At 42.6% G+C, this 17889-nt stretch overlaps 2 protein-coding genes across 5 annotated transcripts in view; one reads left to right on the top strand and one right to left on the bottom strand.

Annotated features, from left to right (window-relative positions):
* tmem198aa (transmembrane protein 198aa) overlaps positions 1-6758 on the top strand; it is a 38508-nt gene extending 31750 nt beyond the window's left edge. For all 4 annotated transcript variants that reach the window (XM_086219954.1, XM_086219951.1, XM_086219953.1 and 1 more), the window contains 2 exons: positions 2127-2434; positions 3431-6758. In XM_086219954.1, coding sequence (XP_086076080.1) covers positions 2127-2434; positions 3431-3583 — 461 coding nt within the window. In that variant the 3' untranslated portion in view covers positions 3584-6758. The remainder of the gene's footprint in view (positions 1-2126; positions 2435-3430) is intronic.
* A 1480-nt stretch (positions 6759-8238) lies between these two features.
* On the bottom strand, positions 8239-15653 carry desma (desmin a). The gene is made up of 10 exons (XM_086221181.1): positions 15003-15653; positions 13431-13491; positions 13182-13277; positions 12212-12373; positions 11903-12028; positions 11296-11406; positions 10908-11017; positions 10774-10820; positions 10209-10294; positions 8239-8959 (listed from the first exon to the last, which is right to left on the bottom strand). Exons 1-10 carry the CDS (start codon positions 15590-15592, stop codon positions 8918-8920), a joined length of 1431 nt encoding a protein of 476 aa, XP_086077307.1. The 5' UTR covers positions 15593-15653; the 3' UTR covers positions 8239-8917.
* Between the last annotated feature and the right edge of the window lie 2236 nt (positions 15654-17889).

Below are 17889 nucleotides of genomic sequence, written 5' to 3'. Positions count from 1 at the left end.
CCAATTACGCTGTTAAAAAGAAAACTTTCCGAACGATTCCAAAGTTTTTGTTCCAGCCAGCAACGCGAGCGCTGTCAGAGAGCCGAGAAGAAAACTTCCTCAAAGGCAAAACGTGTTAGTCAGTTAGAAACAAACACAGACAAGCCTTCATGAGAACATTCGTCCGTAAGGCTACTGCTCTCTCTGTGACACTAAGTGATTTCAGTTTGCTTCATTAGGGACAGTCAGGCGTGAGCGCCGTGTCCTTGGCCAACTGTAAGCGACGTGGGTTTGTTAGCAGATTTTCTCCTCACCTTTCAACTGGCTAACTGACATTCAGACACCCCCAGACTTCAATAGGTAGAGATCGCATAAATATGTCACATGGACTCAGAGAATTGATTGAAATGAGTCAATATCATGTACAGAAAAACAGAACCAACAGCGGCTGTGTATCTTGCCAGTGGTGCAGCCCATTATTCATTGACATAAACCTTTATTTCTGTGTCATATTACACCAAATTTTCTGAAAACCATTTCCATGCTCTTAATTTATCCCGCAAACTAACAAACTGACAAATGCAGGTGATCACATTGCCTCCTCGGTGGAGGTAGAGAGAAATAACAGTGAGTAAAGAGTGTGAATAAAACACGTTTCCTTCAAGAATGTGCTTCTTATTTCAGTGAGGACTGGTAACTTTTTGAAGATAAATGAGGGAGAAACAGAAAGAAATGAACCTCCATGAATGTTATTGCGCTTCCTGCTGTCCTGTAATAAGAGCTGGGTCAGTTATGGTAATACTGTATTACTCATGGATCCCATCAAACGGCCTTCTCTGTAATTTACAAGAAAATGTTTTGCTGCTGATGAGTAGCTGTGTGCTGATGGAGAAAGGAGCGACTGGGATTGATGTGGAGGAGGAGAGAGAGAGCAGGTGTATCATGGGGAAAAGGGGTGGGGGTGGGGGGGGGGTGAACTGGGGCACGCTGGAAAAACGGGGCGCCCAAGTGGAGCTGTGAGGGAAATCATGAGCCTGAGAGCTGATTGAATTGCTTGCAGGACACGGGCATGAATGAATTAGCTCGCACATGTTTGGCTCGTCTCCCTCTCACTCTTCATTTTGTTGCGGACAACGGTAGAAGAAACATTTTGTACTACTATGCTTGAGAGGACCCTCGTTTACATAATTCACAGACAAAAACACACACACACTCACACTCACACACACACACACACACACACACACACACACACACACAAACACACTGGCATTTGGCCAGAGAGGCCCAAGAGGGGGTGAGTAGAGGAAAAGAAAAGGGGGGTATCATTAAGCATTTCGCTGGCAGATGGTGCCTCGTTAGCCATCCAGCCACACAAACAACAATAGACCAAATAACACTTCCACACCCACACACACACACACACACACACACACACACACACACACACACACTCAAAACTGTGACGCATACAATACATCTTGTCTGGGAGGTTCAGCATTGTCCTTCTACTTATGGCAACATTTCAACCTAACACAAGCAAGAAACAGATCTCGTTCCTGAAACACAAAATTCCCACAAACTTAATTGCACCCCAGGGGCAGCACGGCTCGGAGGCTCGGAGCGGCTGTCTAGCAACCTGAGGGTCACTGGTTCGATCCTCACATCCCCCTCCGGCCATGTCTAAGTATCCTTGAGCCCCTAATTGCTCCTGATGGCCCTGTGACAGACTGGCGACCTGTCCAGGGTGAACCCCGCCTCCCATCCTTTACAGATAAGTGGTATAGAAAATGGATGGATGGATGGACTTAAATCCACCCACAAGAATAATGAGATGGGTAATCAATGAATAGCAAGTTAGGATGGATTTTGGACATCATTCGCTGTGGAGGGTGTGAAAATGACTGGAATACACACACACTCCCACTCACAATATGTCAGCAGCCTAGGAAAATAATCGGTTCACCATCTGAGTGAGAATAATGAAAGAGAAGGGGAAACATCTCTTTAGCCGCACAGTCAACGTTTTTGAAGGCTTATATTATCTAGTCAGTCTCATCTCCTCACATGGTTGTTTTCTCCATCATTCTCTCACCTGAAAATCTACTGCTCTCTCAATAAATTGTATCTTTTCTCTCCGTCTCTAGTGGTTTTGAGTCGACAGCAAAGGAGAGTCCAGCTCATGAGGATCCGCCAGCGGGAAGAGAGGCTAAAAAAGGAGAGGGAGAACAAGAAGAAGAAGAAACGACAGAGCCCGAAGAACGACCAAAAGCAAAAGGCCAATACCCATCATCATCATCATCATCACCAGCAGTACCATCACCCCGGGACGTCTCACCCTCATCACCCGCCTCAGAGCTCCCAGCCACCTAAAGTCCCTCCCCCTCAGACTGAGCCTGGTTACCACCGTAAGGCCAACCCTAAGAGGCGCTTTGAAGGAGATGTTCTTTCACCGGTAAGATCTGGTGGCCCTCTTAGTCATGAGCCGAAACTGAGTTTCTGGTTGAACAAAAAAATAAAATAAAATAAAATATTGAGTTGTCTCCCGAAATGCCCGCTTTGTATGCCGGAGAAATAGTGTCTGTCTGAACTAAGCTGTTACCAGAGGTTATTTCCAGAGTGATTTCTTTGTTGGGAGCACTGACCTCCTGGAGTACTCTTCTCTGTAAGGTTGCCTGGCAACCAGTGGAGACTCCAGGAAGTGTCATGATGAGAAATAGTCACTAATAAACACGACCATCGAGAGTTTGGCCGTGATGTGATACAAATTCTTGCTACCTTTCGACAGCAACAGGCAAATGGACTGATAAGTGTATGATATTCATTTATTTATGTAGTTCTGTTCTTCCTTAGCGGTACACCAAGTGCTTTATAGTGTTGCTTCATTCACATGCTCAAACACACACACACACACACACACACACACACACACACACACACACACACACACACACGACATGGGGTGGTTCATCTTCTTGCTCAAGGACACTTCAGCACGGTCTCTGGTGGATATATGATATGAAGATATGACTGAACGGGGCTTCCGTGATATATACGCATATGACGAGCTAATGGCAGACTTGTATTATCCTGGCTGAAGCATTGGAGAGTTTCTAAACCTACATTTTGCATGCTGTTTTTGCTGTTGTTGGTCGTCGGTCTCCTTGGCTTCCAGCAACAGGTACAAGTCTCGTGTTTTCTGAGTTCTGAATTCACCAAGAAGTCAAGCTGAAGTGGAAAAACAAATACCTTCATAAATGAAAGATATCTAACATGGAGTAGTTGATAACTACGTGGTCATTTTTGGTTTAAGTATCACTTTAACAGTTGCTGCAGATGTGGGTGTAGTCACTCTTGTAAAGCTATTGTTCGCAATGTTCCCCGTGAAGTTGTGTCTATTGTATTGTGCCTGCCAGTACTAACCTTCAACTGTCTGTCTGTCTGTCTGCAGAGTTACATCAGGAGCTTCAGGGACAGACAGACGGACAGACGAGCGTACTCCCACAGTCGAATGATGAGTCGCTCCCGGATGGCCGAACTCGACTATGACTGTGGCTCTCAGGTGCCCCTCACGGCCCCGAGCGGACCTCCAGTTCGCATCTGAGACCCCCACCCCCTCACCCCGACCCCCGGAGACTCACACATGCGCACACAAAAATTAACCTTATTGTGCCAATCTATTCAACTGCCTATCAATCTTACAGGAACTCCTCTAAAGGAGTATGACTGAGTCCCACACCGCCTGTCTCCTCTCAGACCTGTTACAGGCGGTACTTTTGTGGCCTGTTTCGTTGAACTCCCTGATTTGACTCCAGATGCATGTCATACAGCTGTGTCTCCCCTTGTTCCTTTGCTATCAAGTGGTCAAAACAAAAGGCAACTAATAACAGTAACAGGACCTCATCTTTGGAAGGAGCAACCTCCTCTGTCAGAAACTTATCAGAGGGACTCTGGAAACAATGGACTGACTAATGCTGAACAGTTGATCCGATGGTATGTGGTTTAAGCCATAAGAGGTCATTTTCAGTGGCATTGAAGCACGGTAAAGATAATCAGTACTCATTTCTCTCTTCCAAAACACTGTACAATAAAAGAAAAAAACGTATTTCCTTCAAGGAACTAGCTGACCTTTTGGGAAATACAGTGTTGTTAGCATTTTCAGAACCAGACATACAAATAGATCACCTCCTCTCTTCTCTGCGTGCCTTACAGAGTTCTAGAACCCAACCAGACAGGTGGCTGCTAGTTAGCATAGCTGCAATGAATACTAGCAGCGGGGAAGTAGAGCAAACCCTCCCAAGTCTGGGGTAGTTAAAGTAGTTCCGAGTATGTGTCTGATGAACTAACTCATACTAATATTATCATAATATTAAACATAACCCTAGTTCTCCTAAGGCAGGTAAAGACCGATTTTGAGAAAAGTCTATTTGAAGACTTTTGAGACAGTTTTCTGTTCTTCATTTCTGTTAGCATTCATTGCAGCTAAGCTAATTAGCTGTCAGCCCTTCAGTGGGGGTCTGGAGCTCTGTAACGCAGACAAAGAGAAGAAAAGGGCATCTGTCTGCTTGCCCGGCGCTGAAAATAATGGGCAATAAGCCTATTTCCCCAGATGTTGGTGTGTTCCTCTAAGCACGGTCACAGGAAGATGAACGAAAAACTAACACGCTCCTCTGTTCCCCCTTTGAAGCATTGATGAAGTCATCTGGTTACCTTCGCTGATGAATCCAGATGTGGCTGCGTTAATCCTTCAAAAATGCAGGACAGCTTGAAGGTCTAAGAGTGAAATTCATATTGGTGGAAACATACTCGTCTTTTGACATCAAAAAAAAGAAGGCTCTCCTGTTTTTGATCAAACTGTTTTAAGTTTTATTTAATTTGATATTCCTATCTGTTCCACGTGTGTCGCTTGCGTTTAACGACAGACCTGAGCATCATCTTGTTTTGTTTTTTTCCCCACTGACTTTAAAACGTTTTTGTCATTTTTCTCTCCGTAATTCCATTTGTCGACATGTTTCCAAGTGCCCTCAAGTCTCTTTTCCGTATTTTATCTCAAAGACAATCCACCTGTCAGGAGTTTGTCATCTATTTAAAGACAAGCAGCTATTGTCTGATAGCGGTCGCCCAGGAAACTGACTGTTGTCATGAGATCTGTTTGCGCTTCAGGGGATAATGCATCACAGCGAACATGTTAAATATAGTGTCTGCTTGTGTGTTTGAGTGGACACATGAGCCCTGTGGCAAGTGATGGATTATACCAAATATTGGCCAAAGCGAGGGGGGGTTCTCTCTGGTGTAAAAAAAACCAAAACCCCAATATGATGTAATTTTTTCCTTTTTTTTAGCCACAGTACTGGTCTGATTAAAATATGAATCTCATATTTCGGCTAAAGCGTTGAGTGAGGATAATGAGATTAAAATGAAGAGGTTGTTCTTAATGAGGCATGGTGAGGTGAAAGCATTTGCAAATGGCGCCCCCTAATGTTTACAACTGGACTTTTGCTGTTTGTATGTACATCAGTCCTGTCTGATTCATTTCAAGTGTGTGTCAAATGTGCTCCCAACAAGGATGTTGTTGTACTGAAGAACCAGAGCGTCACAGATATATTTTTGTTTTAATCTAAAATGTCATATTGTAGTTTTTTAACCCTACAAAACTACTTTTTGGGGTTATTGTTTAGTTCTGCAGGTTAGATATCAGAATGAAGGATAAGAAGGATTAGATGATGCCACAATACACAGATACTGAAGTACTACTCAATGCTGAAGCGCTGCTTGATTTAGGAAGCCTTGCAGTTCTTTGTGCAACGGTCATTTTACTGTAACGCATTCCTGCATGAGAGTCCTTGTGTAATTGTTTGCAATGTGTCAGTGTTTCAGTGTGTTACTGTTGTCATGTGAAAACATCAGTTTACTCTGGTGGTCCTCAGTACAGATTTTCAGTGTTAGACTTCTCTTCTCTTCTCTTCTCTTCTCTTCTCTTCTCTTCTCTTCTCTTCTCTTCTCTTCTCTTCTCTTCTCTTCTCTTCTCTTCTCTTCTCTTCTCTTCTCTCCATGAAAAGGGCTGTGAAATGGCATTCGAATCACGCTACGACACCTTCTGATCTGGTGTGTCCGTGTTGCTCCTATCATGTTTGCAGTAGTGGCTGTTCAAGTGTGATTGTTGTTTTGCTGTCTTCATTGTGTAGCGCAGTTATAGTAACATTTATTTTGTCTTTATATTTCATGAAGACAACCATTAACACGGTGTTACTTTGCCCTTTTCTTGATTTAATTTGGTGACAAATTAAATATTGTTCTCAACTTCTGTCATTTTAATTTTTAATTTCTATAATTACCCATCACTGCTGAATATATGTTGGGGGGAAACTCGTATTGTAGATATTGATCTGTAAATAATTTTTAAATGTACAGATGATCTGTTTTCATGTTTATGCCATGACGGTATGTAATTTATGCAGTTGATTATTTTTAAGCAGAGTAGACCTGTTTTATATTGTGTTACTACTTGGTTTTATGTGGCTGGGTGCCGGTGGAAGCACTTTTATCATTCTCATTCTGGTGTTCAAAAGGTGAAAAAACTGAGCTTCGGCTCATTTTTAGCAGTTATCAGTAGTTCAATACTGTAATTGATCCAAACTTTGTGAAGAGACATTAATTCACCCTCTTACCACCCTGTTTACATTTGTATAAATCACCTGATTATCATTATTATTATTATTATTATTATTATTATTATTATTATTATTATTATTATTATTATTATTGAGCATGAATTTATATGGACCTAAACTATGATAAACATTGTGATTCTACAAACCCTCTTGTCATCTCTGCAGTATTCCTGTTCAGTTACACATGTGCACAAAAGTGGATATTTTGTGCCATAAACGAAAACCCACACTTGCACATAAGGAGGGAAGGAAGACCTCCCCAGGGGCCATTTGAGGAAACATATAGTTACAATTAGTTAATTATATACAGAAATAATTTATTGAGTCGTTTTGGGGAGAAAAAAAAAGATGTGGCTGGAAACACAATCTTGAATGAAATCAGAAGGTGTTTTTTTTTTTTTTGAGCCATCAGTATTACACTTTTTACTTTGCATTAATCTATCAATTATGAGATATGTCAACCTTAAAAAGTGTATTTTGCTCTTTGATACTCACAAATAGGTGTCTTTAGTTCACCAAGACTTTTTTTTTTCTTCGAATGCATCATTTGATGCGACTCCAGAACGCAGGAACAGCTAGCCTTGGATGTGTTGCTTGACGCGAATGGCGCCCCTCTAGGCTAATTACAGGAGGTGTTATTGTTTATTTTTAGCTCAAATCTCGGCGTTTGTGGATTCCTGAGAATTCCAGCAGATAAAGAAGTTGTGGATTACAGATTACAAAAACTGTCTATAAATTCAAGAGACATACTTGTTAGTATTTGAAAGGTAAAATGAACACCACCAACATGCAGAGCATTGGGATGCAGCAGGTGTCAGACAGGGCAGCCACAGATAGTAGCTGAATGCTAAACTTGCTTCCTTTGGGAAGAACACGCTTTTTTCGTTCATGACCTGGGTGATGTTGCTGTTGTGATTTAAGGAAAATGTTCGGGCAGATGTTCCTGCACAAATCCCTGAAACAGCACTCTAATTACTCTGTAGCATACGTCTGTATGCACCCTCCAGATATTCCTTGTTTTGCTTTTTTTTTTTTTTTTGCCTCCGAATAACCTTTTCATCTCTGGTTTTCTTGTTTTCTCCCACCCTCAAATGCTATCGCTATATCCTCCCTATTTCTGCCCCTCTCTCGCTCTCTCTCTCTCTCTCTTTTTCTCTTCTTCGACTCCACACCCACTTCTTATCTCTGCTGACATTTTCAGTCCAGTGACTTCAGACACAGGCTGCACAGACTCTAATTCCTGTTGCCGTGCTAATCTACTTTCTACTGAGCACAAAGCGTGAGCGGGGCCAGCTCATTAACAAGTCATTGTTCACGTTTCCCTGCACCAAGATCAATCCTGTCACTGCTTGTAACATGGCTGCATCTTTGGCTTTCTCTCTATAAAAGCGAATTTAATGTGCTATGCTTGGTTGGTGAAGCTGGTATCATTTTAGAAAGAAAATGATAAACTCAGCGGGTAGAAACTACATGAGGGAGTGAGCGAGAAGCTATCTGAGGAATCTTAATGACTCAAGTCTGGAAAGCAGACATATACCAGTATATAAAACCATCTTTCAGGACGAGAATACAGAATCCACATGGTGATAACAGATGTCTTTATTTGAGATTTTAGGCCAAGGGAAGCAGCAGACCACATACAGTACAATCCCACAACCAGAACGTGGCTTCCTTCCTTCCATGTCGATGTTTCTGAGAATTTTAAACATACGACCATCTTCACACTTTCATCTTGTCTCTCACGAATACAAATCATCCCTTATCAAGTCACGGAATTGTAAATGTGTGCCAACTTGGAATACGTTCACAACAGTACGTTTCACCGCAGTGTCTCAGGCTATGGAGCTGTCACATTCTTTGCAAGCTTCTCCGCAGATGCTTCACTAAAGGCCTGTTGTCCGTTCTGAACATCTCCCTACCGAAGTCCTGTTGTGAACTAGAAATCACAGACAAGTTCCGATGTATTTTGGAGAGAGAAAGTAGGCTTAACAGGCAAAAGAAAGGGAATAATTTATGGAATGCCCTTCATTTTAAACCAGGCTAAAGGAAGCGTGTCCTCCACTGCATCTGTCCTGATTTAGAACTATTGATTAAGTAAAGATGGTGGCATTACTTGCATGTTTCCTTGACACAATATCAGATGAAAAGTCAGCATTATTTATCTGAAAATAGGCTCATTTTGTTAAGCATCATTTTTATTAGTAGAAAGATGTCAGCTTTTTTTTTTTTGTATTCATAACGTGGCTTCTTGTGTCGCTTCGTCCTGTTTACATGATGTCCTGCTGGTGCTGCGTAGACTCGCTGACGACCTGAGAAGGAGGAGAGAGACACTGTAAATCATTCCGCAGGAGGTAATAACTTTATCGACTATGTTAAGGACTGCAGAGCGGTGCAGATAATACGTGAGAGTATTTTTCATCCACGGTGAAGCCTGACATCTGTCATTGTTGTGGAGTGGGTGTGTTGTGCAAATGTGCTGGGGGACAAGGATGCAAGTGTAGTGGAGTGTGGCGGGTGTGACGTGGGTCAACAGGAGAACTGGGCCTTGTGGCGTTTCTTCAACGAAGTAAGTGGCATCTCTGACTATGTCTCATCAGAATTGTACATTTGATTTTTAAATATGTACACATGAGGTGCTTCAGTGCGTCTGCTATCCCTCTTTTTTAACAAGCAAACACACCACAGAAAATACACGTAACACTGAACAGTGAGTTTTTTTATTTATCACAACTGTGCAACATAAATCCTGCAACTGGTTTGTCTTGTTGTGAATCTTTCATCTGACCTGGGGACCAGAGATGAAAATTAGCTTTTGGCTGCAGCCGGTACAATACAATAATATACTGTGTATTGTACCTGTTCAATAAGCACTAAAATAAATATTTTCATGAAAATGTTATACTCGTTTATACTAAGGTATCACAAGGGGATGGGAAAATACTAAATATTTTCTTTTGTCATCATAAATCAAAATGTAAGGATTTGCACAGAACCACATGTAACTACAGGATTTCTATGAACTGTAGATTCAATTTTTCAGTTTTTTTTTGGATTTCAATTGCTGCACTGATAGGCCCGGTTCTCCCACCGGCACCCAGACCCAACACCTCCCGGGGGTTGGCCTGCTACCCTGTGGGACACGTTACACTGACAAGAACGCTGCTCTTTCACAGCAGCCGATTTAAAAGGTGCTTAAAAGTCTTAACAAGTGATGCAAACTACAAGATTTTGAGGATCAATTGTCGTTGCCACTGAACGAGGAGAAAGATTTCACAGGTTGGATCCGGAGCATGGAAGCACGAAGGTGCAGAATAAATTCATCCAAATTATATTTGTGCAGTAAATCTGGTAGTTTGCTTGAACTCACTTTAGTGAACTGATAACAAAAAAGTGGATGGGATTTGTAACCAGACTTACACGCTGGGCACTAGCGCCCTGGCTCACAGAGTACTTCATCTAGAATATAACAAGTGAAGATGATTCACTAGAATATTATTCTTATCACCTTTGACAAAAACTACAATGAATAACGTTTTATTTAAGTCTGTGTGCTCCCACCTCTCCATCGCGGGTCTCGATGGTCTTGATGAGAACAGTCTTCTTTGAGTGAACCTCTGAGGAGCGCTGGGACTCTGGACTGGTCTCTGCAAGGAAACATTCAAACACGCACACAAAAACCAAAAAGTGTGTTTAAAGCTCCTTCAGCTGGAGAGTGTGTTACTCAAACGTATTTCAATTAATTCCTCTAATGAATCATGGCAACACCTAATAAATCATCTTTAATTATTGTTCTTTGTTTCCATTTAAGAAGCTTCAAAAGCAGAGCAGTTTTATTGGGATACTGACAGAGATGAATTGCTCATTTGGACTGTTAGCTCATCAGGCTATGTCATGCAATTAGTGGCTTGTTGATCATTCCTTGAGTGAAAAGAGGAACCGTAAGTGGTTCTGACATGTCATCAGTCCCCACTCTGTGGTCAGAATGCGTTACTGCAGTTACCCTCAAAATAGCATCTACCATATTCGGTCAGTGGTTATAATTAGTCTTTTTTAATCCTCTCATTGACCCGACCGAATTATCAAAAGCATTTGGTGGATATGTTCGTTTGAAGGTTTCTCCTACCTCTGAATCCAATAGAAGAGTAGGCGGACTGGACAGGCACAGTGATCCTGCAGAATGAACAGACAAGACAGAATAAGTCCGAATCAAGTACATTTTCTGTTTTACTTCCATTTAAGTGAAAATCAAACACACACCTGCTCTCCTCTCCCTCCAGCAGCTTACGGTAGGTGGCAATTTCAATATCCAGGGCCATCTTCACATTGAGGAGGTCTTGGTACTCCCTCAGGTGACGGGCCATGTCGTCCTGCAAAACGAAGCGGTCGGTCGGATGAAAGTTGTAACAGAACTTTAAATAAAAGTGTAACAGAGTAACCACTTACAAGGGGAAGAAAAAAAAAAACAGCTGCGTATCTAGTTTTAGTTGCACTTAAGTTCACATTCACCAGAAAATGTGAGGAATTTGAAAGCTGTCCTTAATGCTCATCCCCAAATATGATGAGTGCATCAGGATTCTGCTCAATTCTATTGCATACAGAGGATTCATGTATTGAGGAGAGTGTGCAGAATCCTTAAACACTTCACCTTCATCTTAGCTATGTCTTCCTCCAGCCTTGCAATAGTGTCCTGGAAACCAGAGGCTTCGCGAGACATACGATCTTCCATATCTCTCATCTGACGCAGCAGGGACTCATTCTGGAGAGGAAAAGGAGATGATAATAATAATGATAACTTTGTTTATAAAGCCCCTTTAAAAAAAAAAGAAAAGAAAAACAAAGCTTGCAAAGTACTTGGGAAGATAAAGCAAATATTCAGGAAGAGCAGAACAGAGAGCCAAACTGAAGCCAGATGAGATTAAGAGATGGATAAGAAAAAGACAAAAGACCCAGAATTGCAAAATAAAATGAATACAATAAAAAGGAGATTAAATTTAGATCCGACATTACATATCAGCCAAAAAAAAAAACAATAAAAAGAGTACAATCAATAAAAGCAATAAAAAATGATATAAAATGAAGTACAGTGAAAAGATGAGAAGTTTGTAGCAGAGTGGCCAAAAGGAATAAACATTAGGGCCTGTATGAAATAAGAAAAGACAATGATGTCATGAGCCAGCAGGAGTACATCGTGATGACGCTGTCGTGAACAGATAATTGGACTAAAGGGAGAGAAGCTGCTGTCGATAACTCACGGTGCCCTTGAGTGAGTCGATCTCGCAGGTGTAGGACTGGATCTGGTGTCTGTACTCCATGCTCTCCTGTTTGGCCTGACGCAGAGCATCGTTGTTCTTGTTCACAGCCTGGTTCAGATCAGACACCTGAGGAGGGGTGAAGCAGAGGTGATCTAAGAGACAAGTGTGTGTGTACTTAAAGATCAATCTTTGTGGGTTGATGTGAATTGAGTTGGTGGGGGGGGGGGCTCCCTTGGGGGGTCTCCCTCCAGCTTTTGCATGGTTTTCCTTCCCTGATGCAGCACGTCCGCACGTGTTCTCCTACTCTACCTTAGACTTGTACCAGTCTTCAGCCTCTGAGATGTTCTTGGCAGCGATCGCTTCGTACTGCATGCGGATGTCCCTCAGAGCGGCAGTAAGGTCTGGCTTGGACATGTCCATCTGAATCTGCACCTGAGTGTCCTGCATCTGGCTCTGCAGCTCACGGATCTCCTGAGAGACAGAATAATTACATAAGGGAGATCAGAAAACAAGAAAGGACTTCTTTTTATGTAAGATGCACAGTCACCATCCTTTAAAAGCATTTGATATTGGAGCTAATGAAAGGGAAGAGTTCAAACATTAAATCAGTGTAATCGGCGTTCTGCATCATCAAAGTCTGGAAATCCAGAAATACACAGGGCTGATTTAAGGGCGCAAATCTAGAAGTTTCAAATAGTTGAGTATGGTCATGCTCAGCTGTCCTCTGGTCAAACTAAAAGATAAAAATAACATGGCATCTGTTCACAAACTCCTTTTCCCTCTCTCTTACACACACACACACACACACACACACACACACACACACACACACACACACACACACACACACACACACACACACACACGCACACACACATGCACACGCACACACAGCAGCTGATATGCTTTCATTCAGCACTTCTACATTTCTGGAAGGTCAAAGTTGACGTGACAGGAAGGACTTGAGTGTGGATGACGAGCAACACCTTTGATCTCTGCATGTGACACAGCATGGAGGTTTCTGTTGATTTTGCTTTGCGACTAAACACTGATTAATCAGTTGTCATTGTATTTGTAGAATTAACCGAGTGAAGAATAAGAGCAAGAATGCTAAATGTGTCAGTTACTATGTTTCACGTGTGAAATACGGGACATCCTGAGGGGGCCACATGTTCCCATATGCTCTGATGTTTCGGTATAACTTCAAACAGAGTTGACATGTGATACAGTGAGTGGAGCTGCGCTGGCCTCTCAGCCAATCACCAGGCAATCAACAAACCTCCTCATGGATCTTCTTCAGGAAGGCAATTTCCTCTTGCAGACTCTCAATACGTCTCTCCAGGTCCAGCCTGGCCAGGGTGGCATTGTCAACATCCTGGATACAAAAACGAGAAAATTATAGTCTAGAGGCAATGAGGGTTAACAAGCAAAAAGAACCTTGAGAGCAAGAAAAAGGGATGAGAGGGAAAGTTGTAAACTGAGTGTAACGAAAGAAAACTTTTTAAAGAAGCTTTTATAGGAGACGCACAGCTCTGAAAGCAGACAGGTTGTTCTCTGCCTCTTCCTTCTGGTGAATCTCCTCCTGCAGCCTGGAGACACGAAAGAAAAACATTTGGGTTTACAAGAACAGAGCTGACTAGATAAGAATGTATCAACACACACACACACACACAGGCGCACACACAGGCACACACACGCACTTGCTCTTTGAGTGCTAAAATTGTGGAACAGCTGCTGTCACACAAAAGTCAGGAGGGTAAGAGAGGTCTGCTCTCGCCTGGTACTGTTTCCACATTTAACATGTAATTGTGGAGCCAGAATAGCTGATAGTGTTTTATAGTAAAGGACATTTACTCAATGTAACTGTAGTATGCAAACACTGTTTCTGGTTATTTCTGTTTGTGCAGTTGCATATTGAACACCGTTTTCTGCCGAGTACCTCTGGAGAACACACAAATCTTTTATACCATATAAAAGTCAAGTCATCCTCCGTGTATCCTGCTCTACTTTCTGTTGTGTTCTCCAAATACATCTAATTTCTCTGCAAAACAGCAAAGTCTCCTATAGGATTTATTTATTTATTCTTTTTTTTTTTTTTTTACTGTGTATAGGCTATCATTCAGGCCTGTGTGTGCATGTGTGTGTGTGTGTATGTGTGTATCTGAGTGCATGTATTGTAGCAGTTGGCTGGCAGGAGGTCTGGAGGTGTATTTTGATCTCAGTAAGAGCAGCAGGTGTTTTGGTGAACTTCACTTAGTGCTGCTGACAACAATTTCAAGAGAGAAGATAGCCTGAATGTGAAGAGAGAGTGTTTGTGCTTGGTCCCTGTGTGTGTGTGTGTGTGTGTGTGTGTGTGTGTGTGTGTGTGTGTGTGTGTGTGTGTGTGTTTAAGTGTACTCTAAGTGCTTGCCATTGCCGTGACAGACATTCTAAATGCATAGATCACTACAAATAGACAATTTTGATGTACAACACAGCTCTCTCGCACACACACTTCTCTCTCTCTCTCTCTCTCTCTCTCTCTCTCTCTCTTTCTGTATGTTTTCCTCTGCTTTGTCTCTTGTGAATAAATTACTGAAAACCTTTGTAAAAAAAACAGCTGGACCATAACACTTCCATTCTCCTTTATTACTTTGTTATTGGTTGTTTTTTTTTTGCTTCCCTTCTCCAAACGAGCAGAGGTAAACTGTACTAGTCTCTACTTTCCTTGCTCTCTTAAACACTTCCCTTCCTCTCAATTCCAGCAATCTGTCACGCTGTTAAGTGCATCTGTGACAGTGGTGATGAGTGGCAAGGAAAACCTGCAGGATGATTAACAACGGAAATCGCCCAAGAGAGAGTGTGAGGGTTGTAGTTTTGAGCATTTCCTGTGTTTGATTGGAAAGTTTCATGATGAAACTTGCGATGAGGTTTCACCAGCGGCTTCGCTTTTAAGCCAAAATAAGGTTTGGAGGCTCTGATGTAGGCAGTTGTTATGGCCTATTATAGAAATGCTGTCAGTCCAAACTGTGCAGCTGGTCTTTATCTTACTGGAACAGTCCTCTGAGAACTCATCAGCAGCATGTGTTTTCATCACTCATTCATTCTTCCTCTCACTTACCTCAGCTTCAGTTTCTGCAGGTCATCAGCCAGGTTGTCTCTCTCCACCTCCACTCTGGCGCGCTGGTTTGACAGAGCCTCTATTTGCCTCCTCAGCTCCCTCATTTCTTCCTCGTACATCTCAGCCACACGACCGGGCCCCTCGCGGCCCCTTAGCTTCTCAATCTCCACGGTCAGCGCTGCATTCTGCTGCTCCAGGAAGCGAACCTTCTCGATGTAGCTGGCGAAGCGGTCGTTGAGATGCTGAAGCTCAGCCTTCTCGTTGGTCCTTGTGTTGAGGAAGTCTTGGTTCATGGCATCAGCAAGGTTGAAGTCAAGTTTCTCACCAGCGTAGGTGCGCATTGCTGTCGAGGAGCCGAAGCCTGCTCCTCCAGCACCAGCAGAGGACACCCTGTAGCTGGAGAAGGAGGGAATACCAGTGCTCTTCACCTCATAGACCCGGCTAGACAAATGGCTTGAAGAGGAGCTGCGGCCTCCTCCAACTGGAGCGAAGAGGGAAGACATCGGGGAGGAACCGACTCCAGAGCCGAAGGTGCGACGGTATGAGGAGGCCGTCTGGGCTGAGGAGGAAGAGGAGTAGGACTTGCTCATGGCTGGTTACTTGGTTTTGGGGGTTTGACAGAGCTGCTGGAGGTGCTGAGACCCAACTGTCCTGCTGGGCAAACGGGAGAGGAACTAAATGAAGAATGCCAGGCACTGAGCGCTACTATTTGTAGATACGCCACACCCAGTTAGATCCTGACACGTCCTCCCTCCCTCCCAGTCACCCCCTCACCCCCCCATACTCACACGACCACCTGCTCCAAACTCAACCCCCATTTTCAGTTTATGAATCACTTGGGACAAACTTTCATGGAGGCGTCTAAAATTCTAATGTTGGGAAGTCACAACGTAAAATATCAAATCAGTAATGATCGTTTCTTCTCATCGGGTTATTATTCTTTTTACAGCGTTGATACAATCGTGTGTTTGGCTGCTTTCAATAAAATACAACTTCAAATTTACATGTCGGAATGATATCAGAATACAATGTCGGAATGATTCAAACTCCATCTGATTACTTCCTTGTTTGGGTCATTGTGCAGCTGATCATAGTGCATATGAATCAATATGCTGAATAAATGAATACCTTGTGAAACAATCCCCCTTGGCGTTTTTTTGTAATCCGTGTTGTGATATGTTATCAAATATTCTCAAGGCCTTTTATCTTCCTCCCCTCCCTCTTCCACAGCCACTCATCTTTTCTCCAGCCCCTCCTTCTCTTCTCCGCCCTGTCGCGCCGACTGCCAACCCTGGATTCAGCTGTTGAAGGGATCTTATTTCAACGGCTGGTAAGGGTGGTGGCCTTCAGTGTGTATGTGTGTGTGTGCACACATGTGTGTGACTGTGTGTGTATGTGTGTGTGTGTGTGTGTGTGTGTGTGTGTGTGTGTGTGTGTGTGTGCATGCATGTGTGTGGTCTTTGATGGTTACATGATAAAGTCATTGTGGAACTCTGCATTTTTGAGCAAAATGTGCCAGTTTGTTGTAGAGACGGTATAGACTGTCTTTGTGCGCTGTCGTACGCATCGGGTTGGTCTCCTCTGGCACCTCATCAGATTCAGAATAAGAAAGTTCTTGTGGTGACTTAAAGCTCTAAATCATTGGGACACTGCTGATTTACTGTACTTTCTTATAATTAGTATGATTATTACTTTTTTATTTATCATTATTATTGCCATTTGTGAGGTACAAATGCTATTCAAATATGTAGGATCCTTCGTCTTTTTTTTTCTTCTTTTTTTTTGATAATTTGATCAGGCAGCAGAGAGACACTGTGCAGGAAATTTGGCCCATCATTGACTTTGAGGTTGGGCCCACCAGTGATATGCCTGATCTACACTAAATGTTTTGTAGTTGCGGATCCTTAACTCTCTCTTTCTAGCTCTGCGTACAATTTAGAGGACCTAAAAAAATCAGCCCCGTTTCCATTCTAATACTTCTCTTTATGCAGGTTTTTGTTGTCATGGTTTGATTGTTGTTGCAGTACGTCTGTTTTCATTGTATTTCTCAGGTTTTTTTTGGGGGGGGGGGATTTATGCTTGTTTAACTTAAAAAGTCTGCAGTGAAGCACTTTGTGTCGACTCTGCTCCTGAAAGCTGAGGTACAAATCAATTTATTTATATACAAAATTCTTGTATGTTTGAAACAGCGAAGGCATATTGTTATGTTTATGCAAGTTTATTGGTCCTGAAGTGACCCATGTGGAACAGAAAGCTGCCAAATCAATAGGCACATCAATAGGCACAAACACGTTTCACATAAATAAGAAGTATTCATTCAGTCCCTTCAAAGATCATGAAAAGCATCATTTTATCTGTGTCCTGATGGTATATGATTCACGGTCAGTAGCTATAGAGTTCCACCAGGGTTATGTGTTTCCCCTTGGTTATATAAGCAGCGCTATGGTTTGACTGAGCCACTGCCAGAAAGGTCACACTCCATTTTGTCCTGAGGCCTCACCACCAGTCGCCCACACAACATGAGCTGGTGCACAACACTGCGAAATGCATTACTAGTGATGAGGAGACGTGTAACCTATGACTAATAAAGCATCAGGAATGTTTGAGTTGACCTCGTTATGGATCACACAGAAATAATTTTTAGAATCATTACACATCACCAGAACGAGCGTAGAAACCACCAGCGGCTGGAATCAAGACGAGATCAGAGCTGTTAAATGTAAACTGTGCGCAGATCACGGTGCTTAGAGTTGTTCTGCTGCGACAAACACGTCAACTTCCAGAAGAACATGCACAAAAACTTGAAACCTATACTGAGCTACGTGGTGTGTCTTTTTTTAACTGGAGCGGGTTGAAAACAAGGTTTCAGCAACTTGCTGTCATCAGC

The sequence above is a fragment of the Aulostomus chinensis genome, chromosome 12 (assembly GCF_037954235.1).
Source record: "Aulostomus chinensis isolate RoL2024-O1b breed Wild chromosome 12, RoL_Achi_v1.0, whole genome shotgun sequence".
Classification (NCBI taxonomy): Eukaryota; Metazoa; Chordata; class Actinopteri; order Syngnathiformes; family Aulostomidae; genus Aulostomus; species Aulostomus chinensis.
The sequence above is the reverse complement of the archived record's forward strand: the minus strand, read 5'-3'. Positions and strand labels throughout refer to the sequence as shown.